Source organism: Alosa sapidissima, chromosome 6, assembly GCF_018492685.1.
Source record: "Alosa sapidissima isolate fAloSap1 chromosome 6, fAloSap1.pri, whole genome shotgun sequence".
Taxonomy (NCBI): domain Eukaryota; kingdom Metazoa; phylum Chordata; class Actinopteri; order Clupeiformes; family Clupeidae; genus Alosa; species Alosa sapidissima.
Genome location: NC_055962.1, coordinates 26347233 through 26367716, shown reverse-complemented (window position 1 = coordinate 26367716; position 20484 = coordinate 26347233). Strand labels below are relative to the sequence as shown.

The 20484-nt window shown below is 44.9% G+C and overlaps 1 protein-coding gene across 2 annotated transcripts in view; it reads right to left on the bottom strand.

Annotated features, from left to right (window-relative positions):
- Positions 1-469: 469 nt before the first annotated feature.
- The window catches only part of sesn1 (sestrin 1), a 55420-nt gene continuing 35405 nt past the window's right edge, over positions 470-20484 (bottom strand). The window contains exons 1-10 of one of the 2 annotated variants that reach the window (XM_042095195.1): positions 8497-8748; positions 7386-7451; positions 6872-7072; positions 6347-6529; positions 4047-4277; positions 3365-3509; positions 2884-2996; positions 1642-1832; positions 1081-1225; positions 470-834 (exon numbers count right to left, since the gene is read on the bottom strand). In XM_042095195.1, the coding sequence (XP_041951129.1) occupies positions 748-834; positions 1081-1225; positions 1642-1832; positions 2884-2996; positions 3365-3509; positions 4047-4277; positions 6347-6529; positions 6872-7072; positions 7386-7451; positions 8497-8589 (1455 nt within the window). In that variant the 5' untranslated portion in view covers positions 8590-8748 and the 3' untranslated portion in view covers positions 470-747. Of the gene's footprint in view, positions 835-1080; positions 1226-1641; positions 1833-2883; positions 2997-3364; positions 3510-4046; positions 4278-6346; positions 6530-6871; positions 7073-7385; positions 7452-8496; positions 8749-20484 lie in introns of those variants that run through there. The other variant, XM_042095194.1, reaches the window with a different exon arrangement.

The window sequence follows — 20484 nt, the reverse complement described above, 5'->3', positions numbered from 1 at the left end:
CAAGTACTGTATAGTGCCGTCTTGAGCATTTTCAGGTAGTGTCACCGAGTTCTGACTTTTTTTTGCACTGAGAGCATAAACTGTCGTAATGAAAACATGACAAAGCCATTTGACTATCTTGTTCATAAACGATGGTGTCAAAACTTCTCATTTTGATGACTGGCAGTTTCATTGACATAAATACTTGCTTTTGAGGAATGGACTATCCATTTTGAGCAAGTGACGTGCTTTTGCAGGTTATCCACTAGGTTTTGCAGTTTGCACTACTTGTTTTGAGAAATGCACTAACTGCTGTGCAAATGTTAAGTGATGTGAGAAAAACACCAAAGCGACTGAGAAAAACTATAAGAGGAAGAGGAGATGGTGTTTCAGGCGCCCCCCAGTGGCCAGGCTTTGGCACTGTGCACCACGCTGGACAGCCAGACAATCCAATCAGCGATGGGCTCAAACAAACAGGCGCTCCTTGCTATGGATGAAGTTTTTTTTCCTTCTTCTTTGAGTTCATTCATTCATTCATTTTCCTTTCCCGTCCAGTTCACTCCATCATCCATCATGAAAGTGATGGAGGTGCTATGTCCAACGGATCACTTCGTTCCTTTCACATTCTCTCGCTCTTCAAATTTTCTGTTTTTTTTTGTTGTCGTTTTGATTCTTTTTTAATTTTATAAGTGTCCCAACAATAGCAACAATGATGAAAGTAAAAATAGGAAGAGGAAAATGACAAAAAAAAAAAAAAAAAAAAGCACTTCATGTCATATAGCGGGTGATTGCTCTCAGAGCATACAGCAGCTCAGCCTGCATGCGCGCTTCCATAAGAAGCAAATTTACATGTACCTGTGAAGGAGAAAGAGGGAGAGAGGTGGAGGAAGAGAGAAAGAGAGATGGATGGACACAATTATTAACATGCTTTCAAGACTATCAGCCTGATAGTTAAATTTCATTTGCTCCTACACAGCTAACCTCTATTGGAAGAATTCTCCTATTCTGCTCAATGTGGCTATTTCTTGGTTGTGTCCCTCTCGTTCTTTGTGTGTGTGTGTGTGTGTGTGTGTGTGTGTGTGTGTGTGATGTTAGCCTTACTTTTTCAGAATGCTGGAATTGCCTCCAGAAGCTCTCGTACATTCTCTTTGTAGTCTTCTCGGGGCAGCAGACCATGGTCTTGATATAGACCTTGAAGCTTCGGTCCAGAAGCTCGTTGATCTCCCCGTAGTCATAGTCATCATATCTGAAGAGATAAAGTGACCCGTTAGCATCACAACCTATTGTAGCGCTCATACAATGCATTATGACCCTTTCAACAATAAAAACAAAAACAACGCTTGAACATTCTATTTGGTTCCCAATCTACTTCCTCTGCATTAAGATAACATATGGAATGTTAAAATTGAAGCCTTGTGGGGCCAACTATGATGATAGATTGGGACCCAAATAGAACGTTCAAGCATTGTTTTTGTTTTTATTGTTGAAAGGGTCTATATATGCAACACATATCAAAGCTAAAAAAAAAAAAAACACCTGTAAAAGCTCAACAAACTAAGACAAATACATGGTTAACTACAACTAACCTAAAAAGAAACATCTTAAAGTTTATTATTCGTGTGTTAGTGTTAAACAGGCATATTAAATTCGTAAGGTACTGACCGGATTCCGAACATGCAGTGAATGTAGTTCCATATGGCTCTCCGGAGCATGGAGGTGTCGACGCCCTGGTGCGTTGCCATGGTGTTGTAGGTCAGGTTGTAGGCCATCTGGAACTTCTCGTCCAGCAGCTGACCCACGTCTGGGTACAGCCGGTTCACCAGGGAGTAGCCGTGGTCCTCCCAGCTGTAGTCCTGCCGAGAACAGAGGGTTTCACGGTCAGCCAACTCAGCAGGGGTAGCGTAGTACCTGATTGCATTCAGAGAGTGTGTGTGTGTGTGTGTGTGTGTGTGTGTGTGTGTGATATATATAATCTGCGATAATATCGTGATTGCTGTTTTAACGATGTGCAAATTGACATTATCGAGTATTTAAATAACTTGGGGGGAAAAACACTCGATCACGCATTGAACCCCCATACATTCACTAAGCCAGGAGGTGAATGCGAGAGAAGCCACTGGCTACAGCAGAGCAAGTCATGTGATTGCTAGTGGTCCACATTGTCACACGCAGCCTAATGTTTATTTTGTACGGCTACTCCGTTCAAGTGGCATTGATGAGTTAAAGTCACGGTATTATATGTAAACATTAGGCTAGCCTTTGAGTATTTTAATAGTCAGTTGTAAACAAAGAGGTCTTCTTATGTTACCTTTTTGTAAATGGACTGAAGTTCGCTCTAAATATAAACTTTTATTGATTATGCTAACCGTTAGCATCTCTATGGGATTTCTCATATACATTAGCCATAAGCTAATGCATTAGTTTCTATTCTGTAAGGTCTGCTTAGTTTTACAGTGAAACCAGAGAATGTCTAATAAGGACCTAGACGGGCTCTGGTGAAACCTAAGTAAAGGTTTAAAAGGAACTTCAGCTTCAGACTTTCTCTTGGGAAACTGTCAGGCCTATCTATCCTCTGTAATGTAGCTGGCTAGACCATGTCATTGCCACACATACAAGTGGGGGCAGAATTGGAAATGTGTCAGAGTGACAATGCATTGGTTTGGTTAAAAAGTCATAGGTTAGGTTATTGGTTATTATTGTAATAATGAGCTGTAAAGTAACTCGGACTTTTAAAAACAGTTTTTTTAAAGGATATCGACTAATAATCGTTATCGTCAAAATCACAAAAAATATCGAGATATTATTTTTTGTCCATGTAGCCCACCCCTAGTGTGTGTGTGTGTGTGTGTTAAAGAATGTGAAATATGTGCACATATAAGTGCCAACATATTGTATTGTGTTTACCTGCACTCTGAAGGTGGGGACGTGCTCTCCTCTCCTGGAGAAGTCTTTGTAGCCGTAGCTGGGATCTTCAAAGTGGCGTGACACATCTCTGGAGGGCACGTTCTCCTCGTCCTCTGCAGAGTCAACACACACACACACACACACACACACACACACACACACACACAATCAGTACAAATTAGCACACATAAGAACACCTCCAGGCAGTCATCTAAATATCTTTCTGGGTTACAGTTCACCCATGTCAACACAACTACAGGAGCCCGTTGACTAAACTAGGAAGATCTACAGTCGTGAAGGAATTCAGAAAAATGCCCATTTCTCCAGGTCAAGTCTGTCATTTCACAAATTAATGAGTTTCTTGAGGACCACTCCGACTGGAATTCCAGCAATGGAATGGACTGGAATGTTGTTGTGAATGGACGGAATGGAATGTTGACGAGTGTGGGTGGTTGTCGTGGTGGTGGTGGTGTTGAGTTACCTGCAGTGGCCACAAGCATGCTCTCGGTCTTCTCTCGCTCGAAGCGCATGACCATCTCCTCCTGGCTGGCCTCCTCCTCGTCGCGACACTCCTGCAGCTGCTTCATGCGCTCCATCAGCACCTCCACCTCGCCGCCCTCCGTCGCCTACACACACACACACACACACACAGAGCTTACATGTTAGCCAACAAATACACTTCCATGTCAGCAACCAGCACCCAGAGAACCCTGCCTTGCATGTCAGCCTACAACATTTTTAATACACGCTCCCTATCAACAATCATCAGTTGCACGCATGTAAGCAGAGATGACCACTACTACTGCATGTTGACACAGAGTTAGTGGCTGGACAGGGAGATCAGTGGGGCTATTGAGGTGGTCATGTGTCTTAAGTCTCTGGGATGGATGAAGGGGGAGAGAGGGGAGGCTGCCTTCAAACAGTGTTTGCACAGTGCACCATTCATTTGTTATGTGCCATTAAGTTTCTCAGTTTCCACATAATGGCTGCACATTAGACACCCACACACAAGCAATCCATTCCTCCCACTCACTCAGACTCAGACACACACACACACACACAGGGTGGTGTTATATGCACACAAACAGATACACACTGTTCCTTTAACACAAATTCTCTTTTACTTATGCACATATGAACACACACACACACATCCCAGTCACCTGGTGGTTGCGATCCATGTCCTCTGCCACGCCGTTGCCGTTGGCGATGTCGCAGACACAGTAGCCGCTGAGCGAGGGCGGTCTGAAGGTGTGTCCTCCGTCCGTGTGGATCTCGGGGCTGATGCCGCAGCCGAAGGTGAAGCTGGCCAGCGAGTGGTAGTGGGTCAGCAGCACCACCGCGTGGATCAGCTCGGCCAGCGACCAGCTGTGCTCCTCCGCCTTCAGCAGGTTCTACCGGGAGCACAAGAGAACGCGGAACCGTGAGTGAACGAACCAAGCCAGCTGTATTTCAGAATCATGTTGCCTCAGTGAACCGCTTCCTAGGTCAAGTGATATCAATAAACCTGCATTTTAGAACCCACTTTGTCTTCAGCAGGTTCTACTGGGCTATGGAAAAGCAGAATCTTCACTGAGGTGACACTCCTAGGTTCAATATTTTCAATCAAGAAAGTTCCATGTTTAACATGTTCCTTAAGAGTACTGCTTCAAACATCACTTTAGACCCATGACAGGTTACACAAACCAATACGTTGTTCATTAACAATAAGGAGACCTGTTTTTAGGCCTATAGGGCTAAAACAAAGCCCTCGCCACAGTGCCAGTCAATTCCACAGGTTTAACAGTAATTAATCAATCAGTAAACTGCCTCTAGATATAGTGATGCCAAAACAACAATTAGTGTTCTAGCCAATCAAAGCCTCAAGTAGCTCAATCAGTGAACTCAATCAGTCTCCTGGTACCAAATAGTATTATCCATCAACCTCCATCATCTACCAACAATTAACATCTTCTGGGACCCTACCAAGTGCTTGACTCGAGTCAATCACCGAGTCGACATCAGTTGAGGGCCGCAGCTTCAGGCTAGCTGCTGGAGTGAAGCCCCGGCATCTACCCCTCAATCAATCAATACATCAGCCAGTCAGTGGCTCCTGGACCCAAATCAATGGCGTCACTCAGACTCAATCAATAACACACTAATATCTGCCAAGCAGTGTTGTTCCTGGACCTGGCCCTCGACAGGTTGTGTGGGAGCAAAGCTTCTCTTTCATTGAGTTTCCCCACTTACTTAATCCTTCCAACAAGATCACTTAACAGCTTCTGGAACCGGGATAAATAAATGATGCAATCAGTAAACGAGCCAGTAAGGTGAATCAAGCATCGTTTTAGTCCCCTGACTAGTCAGAATGCATGTCAACTCAAGTCAACCTTCCATAAATCCATCATTAACTGGGTCTCTCATTATGATTCTCATTAAGCCTTTCCATAAAAAAATCCACTTGCGTGTTTGTCCAACAGTACAATAACCAGATTGAATCCAAATATAAATTAGCAAATAGATGTGCCGCTTCAGAACAGAGAATGACAGCGACAGGTCCTTGAGCTTGGTAGGGCGTGCTGCGGAGTATGCGTCTCTAAAGCAGCTCAGGCATGCCGTCGGCCGGAGTGGGGGGAAGAAAAAAAAACCCCCCGGCATGTGAAAAGGTTAGCTTCCTCTTTAAAGCTTGATGCTTTTGTCTCTACGAAACTCCCCCTCACTCCTGTACGTGTTGATTTGTGCGCGAGCCCTCGCTCGGTCTGAAGCTCTTTTCTTTTTCTTTGCGTCTTCCGTCAAGGGTTTTCGCTGCTTCTTCGCCGGCTCTGCCATTATACACACGTTTGCAACAATCTCTAGCGTTTCGTTAGCCTGCCTCTGTGCTGTAAACTGATCCTGCTTCGGTCGGCGGGTAGGATACACCGAACTTGCAAGTGGGATATTCTTCCTACAGGCAGTAGGGGCGGGCGAGAGAGCCTTCATTCGCCCCGTAATCAGTCAATTAACCATATACTGACTTACGAAGATGATTAATTAACACGAAAACGTTGCCTGGTGTCCCTTTAAAGCCACATGTTGGTTGGTTGTTTTCATGGCTGGGTATTTAAACCCTCTTGTTTGACCCCAGAGCACAGACAGCTGTGGCCAAGTTGTGGCCGGGCAGCTCTTTAAACAAAAATAAAAAAGGAAAAGAAAGAAAGAGATGCTGTTAAAAGGAGGTGAGGTCATGGCAGTTGCATAAGAACGAAAGGGTGCGGCACCGTGAGGCCCCATGAATGGGCATCTGTGAGAGTGTGAATGAGTGAGTCAAAGAGAGAGAGAGAGAGAGAGAGAGAGAGAGAGAGAGAGAGAGAGAGAGCAAGCTTAATAGAGAAAGATTATCGGTTGTGGGAAAATATGAGAGAAAGTACCACAAGTGAGAGAGAGAGAAAGTGAGACAGACAGAAAGAGAGAGAGAGGTCCGATGAGAGGTGCGAGGCGCTCCTACCTCGATGTGTTCTTTGGTGAGCAGCCAGGGCCGGTGGGCCAGGATCTTGTTGATCTCGCCTAGCATCTGCAGCTTGTGCGGAGCCATGTCCAGCCCCTTGAGCCACTTCGGCTCCCCACCCACCTGCAGGAAGTCGTTCACGTGCAGGTTCACCAGGTACGAGCACTGGTGCCGCGCCGCCGCCTAGGCAACGGAGCGAGAGAGAGAGAGATAGAGATAGAATAGAATAGAGATAGATAGATAGATAGATAGATAGAGAGAGAGAACAAAGGGGATAAATTAGGAGTGGTGGATGTGGAGAGTGCATCTGAATGACACATGAATGTGCGGTTTGCAGACTTTTTTGCAGTTGAGAGTGTGGTTTATGGTCTTTGTTTTTCTGGGTTAAATCTGAGTGTGTGTGTGTGTGTGTGTGTGTGTGTGTGCATGCACTTTCACTGCATCTCTGTGTGTGCATGTGTGTGTGTAACAAATGTACTACTCAATGGTGTGTGTGTGTGTGTGTGTGTGTGTGTCCTTACTCACCATGATGCCGATGTAGTGGCGGTAGGGCAGTGAGAGTGGACCGTCCATCTGGAGCAGGTAGTGCTGTGTCCGCAGGAAGCTTTCCAGGTACTGCGGGTGGAAACCCATCACCAGGGAGATGTTGTCTAGACGACCGAGCGTGGCAAACGCGTCCTCAAATATCGACTCCATCCTCTCGTCCACTTTGCTGACCTGGAGTATCTAGGGTAACAGAGAGGGGGCACGGAGAGAACGGAGAGAAATGTCTTAATGTGGAAACTGGAACATCCTTGCCCACTCCGCACATTGTGTGCTCTGCAAAATCCTCAGAGAAAAGCTGCTTTATACTGCACAACAGAATGAGGGAATTTCACCCACCCCCCCCTCTCAAGTTCAACAAAACAACTTGATAATGTCATTGGCTCTTTCAAATAAGCACCTTGCTTGTACTCAGCTGATGGGTTAAAGGTAAAGGTTGAGGGAAGCAAACATGACGTATGGGGTTGTGTTATCGTTGCCGTAGCTCGGCACTCACCTCCTTCTCTGGGATAAATCTGCTTGGTCCGTTCCCCAGCGGTCTTGGAATCCGCACGCCCATGTCCTGCAACGCACATAAATATAGATATTTATTTTAAAAGGCCAAACAAAAGCAAACAAACAAACTTGGAAAAACACGTCACCATTTTTCTGCGGAGCATAACAATAAATTACCATTTTATTGTACTTGACGTCTAGTCAAAAAAGAAAAAGAAAAGAAAAAAGAATCATCCCTCCCACCACTTCCACTTCATTTAATACCCTTCGGAGGAATAATCATATCAGCGTTGGGCAATGACTTCTAGAGACATCTGTCTGTCTACGCAGATTGCCACATTAATCTGCTGTGAAACTTAAAACCTAGCCAGACCAACAGTTGTCCATTACACAATGAGCGCCGTCCGTCCAAGCGCACAAAAGAGAGTGACCATAATTTAATAGCTGTCGTTTTCCACGGTGCAGTCGGTTCTCTGTGGGCTATCTGCAGGCTCAGGCTGCAACACGGCAAGAAGTAGCGTCAGGCAATCGCCAGTAACATTACATCATACACATAAAAATGCTGGTGTTGTTATAGCAGGCACAGCAAAATATTTGGATGAAGACAAACACGGAAATAGGAGATAAACGTGTAAATTCTGAGATTGACACTCTTCTCTCCAAAAACGATCTGTCCCCTTGGGCTCAACAGCGCCTCTTCCTCTGCGCGTAAGCCCCTTGTTCGTCAACGAGCTTCGAATGAATGACCCTTCGCTACATGACAAATCACTAGAAACCAGAACCGTAGTTTGTTTCACAAAACATACATCTGATTTAACACCAGACGCACGGGCTGTCAACGTCAGTATAATAAAAAGCAGACGAAACGCATAGTGAGAAAATATCGGTGCACCAAACGCGTAAACAAGGTAGCACAAAGGAAAGCAATCCACTGCAGCAGAAGCAAGCAAGTAAGCGTTTCCACCGCGGACTTGAGCTCAACGACTCAAACATGGCTTTAAACTCAGTCTCTTATTCTTTAAGTATCCATTGACAATGTAACAAAACAAGCATCAGTTTTAAGATATATAGCTGTCATAAAACACTTTCCCTTTATAACCATTTTGTCTTACCTTTTTGCTGAGCCGTTCACAGTGTGCGCAAATTTTGAATAAGTTTGTCACTGTTAACGAAGAGTTTTCTGTTGCCGCCGTTGCATGTCTCATTGTATTTTCTTCCGAAGGAGTCTCCGTTATTGTGCCGAATAAGTTCTTTTTTCGGGAACTCTGTCTCTAAGTTCCCCTGCCCCGCTTCGTTCCTTCGGGCAGCGGAGACAACAATGTAGACTAGTCAGATGTGGAAAGGTCTACAGGAGAATACCGTTGCTCCTGTCCTTTTCTACTGGCTATATTAGGGAGGCCCTTTCTGCTTGACGCGCAAGCCCGCCAATCGGAAACCGAAAACAACAAGCCTCTATCCAATCGCGCACATCAAGGGGAGGGCTATGAGGCATAGCCTACTGCTCAGGCTGGAAACCTGAGTGTGAGGGTGATATGCGACATTATCGAACTTATTAGTGCTATTGTTCATCAATGTCAGTGGTAAGATCACTAAGAGGGGTGTGCACGTTAATAGAGCTGTCGGCGCGAGCATGGAAACAGTCACCAATCTATCTAATCTTACAATTCATTTTCGTGGATGTGGGTTCATTTTTAACAAGTATTTGATATCGTATATCTAATCTACAGACTTAGCGTTTTGTTCTAAGGAACAAATAAATACGAGATATGTTCCGTATTATGTTTAAGAAACAAACATCACTTAGAAGACGCCTAGAATGACAGGGAGGAGTTTATGGCTTTGAATAGGCGACGGGAGGTTTGCTTGGTGTGATCAGTGTTCTTTCCTCAAGGAAGAGAGCAGAGACGCAGTAAACAACAGCGCTATGCGGAGCGTGAGGTGAACAGCGCTAATCTCGAGACGACGACACCAACCTACCTGTCGAACAATGCAACACGCAAACGGCCAACAGATGTGACGGCAGCAGGGCAAAATCACACGGCAAGCAGAGTGGGGGTGGGAAAGATAGGGTTTCACATTTGGCAGCCTATCTAACTTCACGCTGGCACCACAAAACCTAAAGCGACTTTGGAGAGCCTACTTCTCCCGTAAGTGTTGCCCAGTGCCCTAACATGCTTGCGCGGACACTGCCTCTGCTTCGCCCCAACATGCCCAGGCTAACTTTCACCACAGGTGCTAATGTCATGCCTACCTGTAGTAAGGTAACACAACCCCACTTTCCCCCGGTTTGTGATCTGGGTGGTCATGTAAGGTAAACCTGGAATGTCCCAAAAGGGACACATAAAAGGTACCATATCTCTTCATGTGCAGGTAAAACTATCCATATATATATATATATATATATATATATATATATATATATATATATATATATGTTTCCCCTTCCCATTTAAGCCAGGGAGCTCTATCAGGAGGCTGCGGTAATCTGCCTCGGCATATCCCCCAGCAGAGAGGAGAGAACTGGAACAATGCCAAGGGAGGTAGGCCACAGCATGTCTCAGCAGATGACATACAATAACTCTGTCACGTTCCAGAGCAAGAACCTTGCCATCTATTTTGCTTCATCTAATAATACATCTATCTGTGAGGGGGAAAGTGAGTGTGTGTGAGAGTGAGTGAATGAGAGAGAGAGAGAGTGGGTGTGTGTGGTGATAGGGGTTGTGTTGTTTTGAGCCTGCCATTAGATTAAACAAACAAAAAAAGAGAAACCTGACAATAAAGTTGTATTGGGTCTAAATGAGCAAGCGAGTGATAGTTCGGGGGACTGAGGGGACGGGTGAGTGAGTGGGCGAGCGAGCGAGGGAGCGAATGATCGGGTGGCGTGAGGGATGGCCTGTGGTTTGGGCTCGCTGTTTAAAAAGGGACACACACACACACACATTTTGGCATGGTTACTACTGGCAGCCTACAGACAGAGTCGCTATTCAGCAGGTTCATTGTGTGTGTGCATGTGTGTGTGTGTGTGTGTGTCCACCACCCTCCCCGAGGGGTGTTACGAGGGTGTGTGTGTGGGGGCGTTACGGGTAAACACAACCGGGACCACAGTCAGCACTCTCCCAGGGACTGGGTCGCCCCTCTGAGCCCGGTGGCTCAGCAAAGCCGGACAAGAGACTGGTCAGCGTTTGCCTTGCGACCCTAGCGCCAGTGCAGCACTGCGGCCCCCCCACACACACACAACACAACACACACACACACACACACACACATACCCCTCACTGAAGACAAAAAAACAGCCAGGCAGAATGATTGTGTGAGAGCCCAAACTTGAGGGCTTTACTGTACTGAGGGAGAAGCTCAGGTCCAAGGGCCAAAAGGGCCGTGTGTGTGTGTGTGTGTGGTGTGTTTGCGTGTGTCGTGTGTGTGTGTGGGTGTGTGTGTGTGTATGTGGGGTGTGTGTGGTGTGTGTCTGACCCATCCATCCAGCCACCTCAGCTCAGAGTGTCAGCACAAAACACTCACAACACTGCTTTACATGGGGAGGTTCTCAGTCAAAAGGCCTTGGGCTGCAGAACCAATGGACCATCTTTGATTTTGCGTTCGCATGCAGCAAACAGATATATATGTGTGTGTTTGAATCCCCGATCGTTCGATGTGTCATGGATAGGATAAACATCTGCATCTCACTGCTTCGCCACAGGAGTGCCCCAAGGCTCAGTGCTGGGGCCCCTTTTCTTTGCCTTGTACAACCCAACCCAACCCAACTGTCTCTGTCTGACATACCCACATGGATGACAAAGAAAAATCAGGCCTTACTTAATCCAATACAACACCCAGCTCTTGGTACAGACCATGGTTGTCTCTCACTTTGACTACTGTAACACGCTCCGATAGATGGTCCAAAACGCGGCAGCACTTCTGGCTTTCATTCAGTAGTATTCAAAAAGTAGTATTACTGTAATGATGTTCATTTACCGGAGGTCTCTTTTGCATCGTAGCTTCAATGTTATTCCTCAACTTGTAAGTCTGTTACATGAATACATGTAAATTGTAAATTGTGTGTAGTGAGTTTCTAATGTGCTCAGTATCAGGCAGATCGACTGCTAAGACTACGACACCTGTTTCCTAATATACAACCCCACAAGCCAAGATCAATTTCACAAGTCAATTCCTATGTGAGTAACAAGAACCATTCACTGAGTCCATATCCACAAGATCATATGCTTCACCCCTCATGCAGTGACGGACTGGGATTAAAAAACGGCCCTGGCATTTTCACCAACCAGCGGCCCACACGGGGACGCGCATGCACGCGTGTGCATGTGCCCGCAACACACAGATATAACTTCACATGCATGGACATAACACGTTTGTGGCACCATTGGTGATGAACTCTAACTTTAATATGCATAAAGACTGAACCAAGAACATGGATATATCAATGCACAACTCCAAAAAAATGAATGCAATATGAAATATGAAAATGAAAAAAGAATAGCCTAGAATAGGCTACATGGATTTCTATGCAACTTCACGAAAACATGCGTGCGCAAGAGGCAGAAAGCACCATAGAACAGCATAGAGCAGTGCTCTCCATGAAAAGAACAAAATGAGTTTTTGTGCTGAAAACTGCACCAATTCGAAATCACGATGGTTAGAGAATGTTCAATATGTTCAATATCCCTAAAGGAATGCATGTCTTCGTCAAAAATGACAAAATACGATGTTAATGCAAATGAACGGCAAACTCTGAAATATAGCCTGAAATGAGATGTTATTATCAGTGAGACAACAGGGGACCAGGGGTATATAAAAAATTCCGATTGTAGCTTACAGCAGCCGACTATTTAAGTCAAGTTTATAACGTTGTGACACCAAGCGTCTTCTGCCCCACGGCTGCGCGCGAATGTAGTTTTGTTGGTAAACGGAAACCCATCAGAGCAGCCGCTCCACAAACGTGTCTTAATTAACGTCATGCAGTTAACAAGGTGCGAAGGAGCTTGCTCTTCTCCGCAACCCTGTCTATCACGTCATCAGCATCCAAGTTCATTATAGGACCTCTTTCTCTGTCGCCATCAGCATAAAGGCCTCCAAATTATCCTGTGACAATCGTGTCCTTAGGCGATTCTTGGTGAATTTAGGAGTGGAAAAACTCCGTTTGCATGCCACTTGAGTACATGACCGTGTTAGTAGGAATTCATTTGCTAACCATATATAGTTGTAGGCACAGGTAAAGAGGTTTAAATGCTGGAGAAGGAAATAGCAACAGATTGCACATTTCTTGCTCACCAGGTTTATGTGGTGAGCAAGAAATTTAGGTTTAGGTGATTGGCCAGCCCAAACGGCCCACGAGGAGCCGTGGCCCTTCTGGCATCTGCCCAAATGCCAGACTGTCCAGTCCGTCACTGCCCCCATGACTCTGCACTGCAATGGTACTGTTCATTTATATTACTATATTAAACCATATCATCTTCTTAACCGTATATTACTGTCTAGATTGCACTATATATCTTATACTATTTATGCACCACCTGTCGTACCGTATATCATACCGAGTATGATACTGTGGCACAACCTCCAACTAATAGGTTGTAAATTCACCCAGAGATAGCTATGAGGTCATCAGGTACTCAATCCTTTCTAGGGCAACTCTCGGAGACCATCACTGTTCCGTCTCAAAGTCAATGGCCAGGTCTAAAGGTCAGTGTATAAGTCGGGTTCAAAGAGACTCTTGGGATTTGATGAATAGGGGTAGAAGAGTCAGCTGACAGGTTGCAATGTAGGTGTCTTGGCAACTGGACAAATTATGAATAAAACCATCTTAAGTAAGAATGGCAGACGTGCCGAATTTAGAGATTTAGTTTGTTCATAATCCCCTCAGATTAGGTTGCGACTGAAATAAAAAATGTTTCCTGAAATATTTAGTTCATATTTGCAATGAAAGTTTGTCTTGAAAGGTTCTTCATAAAAATCCTCGAAGTCTGGGACCTAAAAAAACGAGGATTAGTCAGCTAGTGTGTTATATAACACACACTGTGGAAGTCTGTTGCCACTCCTGAGAATGAAAACACACACACACACACACACAGGCTCCCACCCTATATAGAAAATCTCTCTCTCTCTCTCTCTCTCTCAAAATGTCTCTCTCATACACACACACACACAGATAATATTTTGTTTTGCATGGATGTTGCTTTTGAAACTAGTCAGCAGTTTCCACATTCTCCTCCTATGCTGTTCCAGGTTAGCTGTGACTATAGCACTTTATAAACGATATGCTGCTCCAGGTTAGCTGTGACTATTCTAATTCTATGGGTGTGACAGTCACTTTATAAAGAGGCAGAATGTAGTTAGTTACCATACTTTATATATCATCCTCTCTTACAAAAGCACAACTCTGCACACCCAAACCTTTACTTTTGTCACTGACATTTATGTCCGTTTACACAGACACACACACACAAACATAAACACACACACACACACCTGCAGCAAAAACCCCACAGGAAACTGTGCTTCTCCCGCAACTCCTCTGCATGAGCAGATGCTCTGACCTTATAACCTCTCTGGGTCTGTGCAGCTTGTTCTACACACACACACACACACACACAAACAATCACTTTTATGTGCAAAGATGGGTCAATCCTGCCTCACATTTTGTCTGAAACATAACACATAGGCAGATTGCCATATCTCAAAGGAAACTTGGAGGCAGGATTGAGTGGCCAACTGGAGGGGTGCATCCGTACATGAGCATCAGAGTGGGAAAGGTCGGAGTCAGGGTTTTTTTTAGAGTTCTGTTTTTTTATCTCCTCAGCTGTGGTGGAGTTAGCACCTCGAGGGGAGAGGAGGAGGAGGAGAGGAGAGGAGGAGAGGAGAGGAAGGGAGAAGAGAGGAGAGTAGAGGAGGAGAAGAGAGGTTAGTAGAGGAGAGGAGGAGGAGAGGAGAGGAGAGGCAGCCCAAGCCACCCCCACCTCTATGCTTCTGTTTCTCACTGGCTTTAGAGTCGTGGAGGAGAGAGAGAGAGAGACAGAGTGAGAAAAAAAGAGCGAGAAAATATGAGAGAGAGAGAAACCACATCTGCTCGGCTGTTCAACAAGTGGCTGAAAAGTTTGCTGGTGGGTCAGTGGAGCGGAGCGCTGCACAGCGCTGCCAAACCAGTTCCAACCTGACCTATCACTGAGCAGAGGAACTGAGAGGGAGCACTATGACATCAGCCTAGCAACAGCAGCCGGCCAATCACGGTGCAGAACAACACTTTCAGGGGCCAATCTTTTTGCTCCCTCTCCTTCACTGTGACCCCCCCCCCCTCCTCCACCCTTTTCTCTAGTTCCTCTAACAAAAGAGAGAGAGAGAGAGAGAGCGAGAGAGAGAGATGGAAAAAAATAACTTTCTCAGTGAGAAGTTGTGTGCACAAGCATATCCCCCTCTCCGCAGAGCAAAGACATTTGTTTTTGTTGCCGAATGCGTTATCTGTGTTACTTTTGCGATCGCTGGCCTGCAAAAACTAAAGGATCTGTGGAAGAAAATGAAACAGCCTTTTGCAAGGGGCCTCACTGTCGCTTTTAAAACTTTGCGTTTGTCAGGCATCCAACGGGAAGGAGCACATAAATCCCCCCACTGCTCCCAGACCAGCCACAAAGAGTTGCTGCAGTTTCAAATGGCCCCATGTCTCTCGCTGCAGTTTCAAATGGCCCCATGTTTCTCGCTGCATGTTTTCCACCGAGATGGGAGCATTTCAGGGTTATTTCAATGCAGGTCATGGAGGCTTTGTTGTGTTCAAGCAAAACTGAGAATAAGGGTCTGTGACCTGCATGCCCATACACATACACACACACACACACACACACACACACACAAACAGACAGAGTATACAGACCATGCAGGGCTATATGTGAACAGATCCATACATTCACACCAGTGATCTCTTGTTCAAGTTCAAAGAGCAAAAAACTGCAGACTCAGGCTCTCCTCTCTCTCTCTCTCTATGACCTTCTCTTCTACCTCTCTCTATCTTTTTTCCATCCCTCTCTCTTTCCCTCTCTCTCCAAACAAGCCTAAGTACTCATCTCTTCATGGCTGACAAACCCCAGTAACAAACCTTTACAATGTTCACTGTGTTCAAACAGACACACACACACACACACACACACACACACACACACACACACACACACACACACACAGACGCACTGCCCACACCATTCCTCTGTGCAGTGACCAACCCATGTGTATCTAAAGTATGCCAATGTTCTGTTTGAACTGTAATCTTAGTTAGAAAACCTTTACAAGTTTCAGTTAAGGCGGCTCCAATGTTCAATACCTGCACAGAGGCCGAACTAAAATCACTGGCATGTCTCTCCCTTTTCACACACACACACACACACACACACACACAGAGCACTGCTTATTGAACGCTAGACAGTTTTGCCAGGCATTGGCCCTGGCTGAGGTAAAACAATGTGAGGACATTGAACCAGAGACACACACACACACACACATTGAACCAGAGACGGAAAACAAGTTCACTGACCTGGAGAAGGGCGTTCTGAGCCTCAACTCAAGTAAAACTTTCTCTCTCTCTTTCTATTCATCTCTCTCTCTCTCTCTTTCTCACTCTCTTTCTATTCATCTCTCTCTTTCTCTCTCTCTTTCTCACTCTCTATATTCATCTCTCTCTCTCTCTCTCTCTTTCTCACTCTCTTTCTATTAATCTCTCTCTCTCTCTCTCTTTCTCACTCTCTATATTCATCTCTCTCTCACTCAATTCAAATTCAAAATGCTTTATTGGCATGACAATTCATGAAGAAAGTGTTGCCAAAGCATACAGTGTCTAGAACTCATCAAGACTAAATAACAGTCATAAAACAAAATCTGTAAATACATACACACACACACACACACACACACACACATATATATATATATATATATATATAAAAAAATATATATATATATTTCTATATATATATAGAAAAAAAACATACCCACTCACTTAGTTTGTTATAAGTTTGTTTCATTTCTCACTCTATAGTATCCCCATGCCTTCCCACTCTTGCTTTCTTCCTCTTCCTCTATTCTCTCTCTTTCTCATGGACTTATCTGTCCTGCAACCCCCCCCCCCCACACACACACACACACACACACACTGTCCCAGCATGCATGAGGCTTCTCTCTGGACCCTACAGCTACAACATGAACTGACTGATACCAGCTGGTCACTTCTATCTTTTTTTTACAGTTTTTCTCGATTGCTTTTACCTGCTTAAGTAAACTAGAACCCACTTGGTCTTCATGACTACTTTCTTTGCACAGCAGAAGTCATCTCTTGCGAATGTGTTCACACATTTTCATTGGGTTCACACATTTCTCACACCCTTTTGCAAAACAGTTAACACAGGTGTCATTCAAAAACCCCAAACTCTATTGGTTTTCCCATGCTAAACAAAAGGAAAACATCTTTTCACAGGTGGTATAGATTCCTTACATAAGTCTGAATCTCTGATACACCTGTGTGAAACTCCTTTGCACAATTCTTCAATCAGCAATCATTCATTATACATAAGAGATGTCTGTTCTGTGTTACTATTTGCAAGTATGGATCTAATGCACATTTAGACAAAGTACTGTATTGCCTATTTGGTGGAGAAAACAGTACAAAAGGTGTTTACTGTATGTCTATTTCGATGAAAGTTGTAGTTCAAGCTCAATTTGTTTTGTTTTGCATGGGTGTATGTGACTTCCTTGACACTGGCATTTTAGTTTGCCGATTAGTTTGCCTTTTTGAGGACAAAGTTGAAAGTAAGCAACTCTCATCTGTAGTCTCCTTCTCATCTGTAGTACTTCTCATCTGTAGTCCTCTTTCTCCCTTTCTCGTCCTTTCGTCTGCATGTCTCTTCACGTCTCGTCTCGTCCAGTCTCATGTTGTCCGTCCCCTTAGCGGGTTCTGGGTCAGCCCAGTACTGATTGTGCCTTCCTGAGTCAAGACTAGGACAGGAAGGGGTGCAGCCTTTTAGGAACAAAGGCCTTCTCGCACACACACACACACACACACACACACACACACACACACACACACACACACACACACACACACCTCCTGCAAGTCCATAAGGAAGCAGCACGCCCATGGTATGATATAGAGAGCATGGCTGTTTGCACGCATCAACTCTTACGCACACATAATCCCCAAGCACAGACACACACACACACACACACTCACTGCACCACTGCATGTACACATACACACTGTGCCATCCCGTGGTCCAGTGTTTCTCAAAGTGTGGTCCGGGGACCACTGGTGGTCCGCAAGCTATCCCAAGTGGTCCACGAGCAGACATGGTAAAATATAATAAGTTGTTTACAATATTTAACCAACTTGTATGTCCAAACAGTTCTGCAACACTGTCTATGTAAGATATGCCAGTTTAAATCATATGAATCCTTTGACACAATAAGCAAAGTGCAAAGACAATAAGCAAGATGGTTCAGTGAGTAGGCCTATCGTGTAATATACTGTTGAAGTAGGTCTAATCTTCTTTAGCTAGGTGGTCCGTGCGTTTCATTTTTATTAGTTAAGTGGTCCTTCGTCTGAAAAAGTGGGAGAAACACTGCCGTAGACCCACATGCACGTGGCATTAAGTTGAATGAACACTTTGATGTCCAGTTGAATGTTTCTAAATTAATACATTAGTATTCTTGCAGTAGTAATATCTCTGCACACACTAGTATTCTTGCACTAGTAATATCTTTGCACAGTTCACTTCTTGCACTAGTAATATCTTTGCACAGTTCACTTTGTGCACTACCTCCATGGCACATACTCCACCGCAACATCTCACGGCGTGACTTCCACTTAGGTATACTGCACCAGAGTGTCAGCTCCCCAAATACTGACCATACACTTATCATCTCACAATTGTATTCCCAATGTATATCCATCCTTACAATGTTGTGAGTTTTTCTTGTTCTGTATGTGTGTGTGTGTGTGTGTGTGTGTGTGTGTGTGTGTCATAAACTACTGGATGCTTATTTCCCTCGGGAAAAATGTAGCACCTACCTACCTACAGTACTTCTAAATGCACACTGTTACTGAACATGGTGAAGTGTTTGACTAATTCAGCTAGTGCACAGCTCCTGTAGCTATGTTTGACTAATTCAGCTAGTTGCAAATAAAAAAGAACAAGCCCTTAAAAAGTGGGAAAATATGAACAAAGGTCTCATCTACAGGGTCATGTGAACCCCCCCCCCCCCCCCCCCCCCCCCCCACCTCTCTCCGGGTGGTTCTCAGTAGTCCAGTGGAAAGGCGGAGGCCTGGCGCTCCGCACGTGAGGAAGCCTGAGTTCCAGGGGAAGTTATTTCAGCAGGCCGAGCTCGCACAGCTGTCACAATACCATCACCAGCCAGTCACACAGAAATCAACCCAAAAAGAGAGCGTGGGGGGGGGCAGAGAGAGAGAGAGAGGTATACAAACAACCATAGAACAAGAGTGAAACAGAGAGAAAGGGAGAGAAACCAAAAGAGAGAGAGCGAGGGGGAGAGAGAGAGAGAGAGAGAGAGGGAGAGAGGGAGAACAAAGGGTGTGACACTCCAGGACCAGAGCGAAGGCATTTTTTGCTAGTGGCTATCTTTAGTCCAACATCAAACAGAAAGGCCAAAGAATTAATCAAACATGCACACACACACACACACACACACACACACACACACCCTACAAGTGTTTCCACCAACTACACCTACTGTAGACCCCTGTGTGTATTATGTGTTATAACACACACACACACACGTACACACACACACACACACACACTGTATTCACCTCCTTTAGGATTTGATTCATGTTCTACAGTAAAATAATTCCAAAGATAAACTGGTAATACCTAGCCTGACGTCGTCATACTCAATTCTAGTTAGAAATGAGAGTCTGATACTGCTCCATTGGGTCAATTGGATAGACCTAACCAATCAGAGCACGAAATATCTTACTGCGAGCTGTAGGAAGAACACCCGAACAATCCTTCTGCTCCACAAATACCGTAACATTGTTTTCTGGTCGTTTTTAAAGTTATTTTACTGTCAATATCAACCCGCAATACCAAAATCTAAGACCATGTTTATAAGTAGTAGGGTAGGGTAGGCTATTCGGAAAAACAGATATTTGCCCTCTTTCGTTTTTAAAAATAATTTCGCACACACGACACTAAAAACAGCTGGGGAAGGACCTCGAGCCAACAGGTGGCCAATCAGAGATTTCAAACAAACGAGGGAACAGAATGTCACAATGCAAAAACGCAGTTTTCCCTGATTACATGCAAAAGTGAAACCGGAGTTTTCCCACATCTCCACTTTGGCCGGAGTTTTCAGAAATAATTATTTTCAGTGATAAAACCTCCGTGTAAATGACAGGCCAAATCGCATGGAAATATATGCGGTTTTCCTGCGTATAAACAAGGTCTTAACCTTTTCCTACGTGTAGACTGGGTCTCAGAAGCCGTCTGTCTAGCTTCTAGCGGCAGCGTTTTAGTTGCAAACAAAATCAACCGAAGCGTGCTCAGATGACATGATGGACAAGGCTCACCTGTCCATCATCGTGCAAAGCCCGCCCAGGCAATTTGATTGGTCCAAACAGTAGTTGCTCCTCTGCGGAACAATTCCAGATCGAACTTTCCGACCTCAAATGTTGTGGGCGGGGCTAAGTTCGGCTGGCCTCCAGGCTGGGTAATACCCATAGGGGGCGCTGCAGCCACAGCTCAGTGGAATAACCCGCTTTCCTCACAGAGGTACACACTGATACTAACGCTGATGACGGGACTTGTGTATGAGTTCAAAGGGCGGGCACACCCTGAGGCAGGTCTCTGGAGTCAGTGTTGAGAGATCAGAGGGCTTGATGTGTTCTGTGCGTTGTGGACTTTGTATGCATGTACTGTTACCATAAGCAAAACTTCAAAACTTTTTCCGAGATTTCTTCCAAATGTACACTTTTCTAGGTCATGGGAAATAATTCCTTGCTTCACACAGGCTTTTCAGACCTGCAGCAGCACCCTGTTTAATTCCGGCCTATACAACACGACTCCGAGCAGGGCATCCACTTCCCCCTGTCCTTC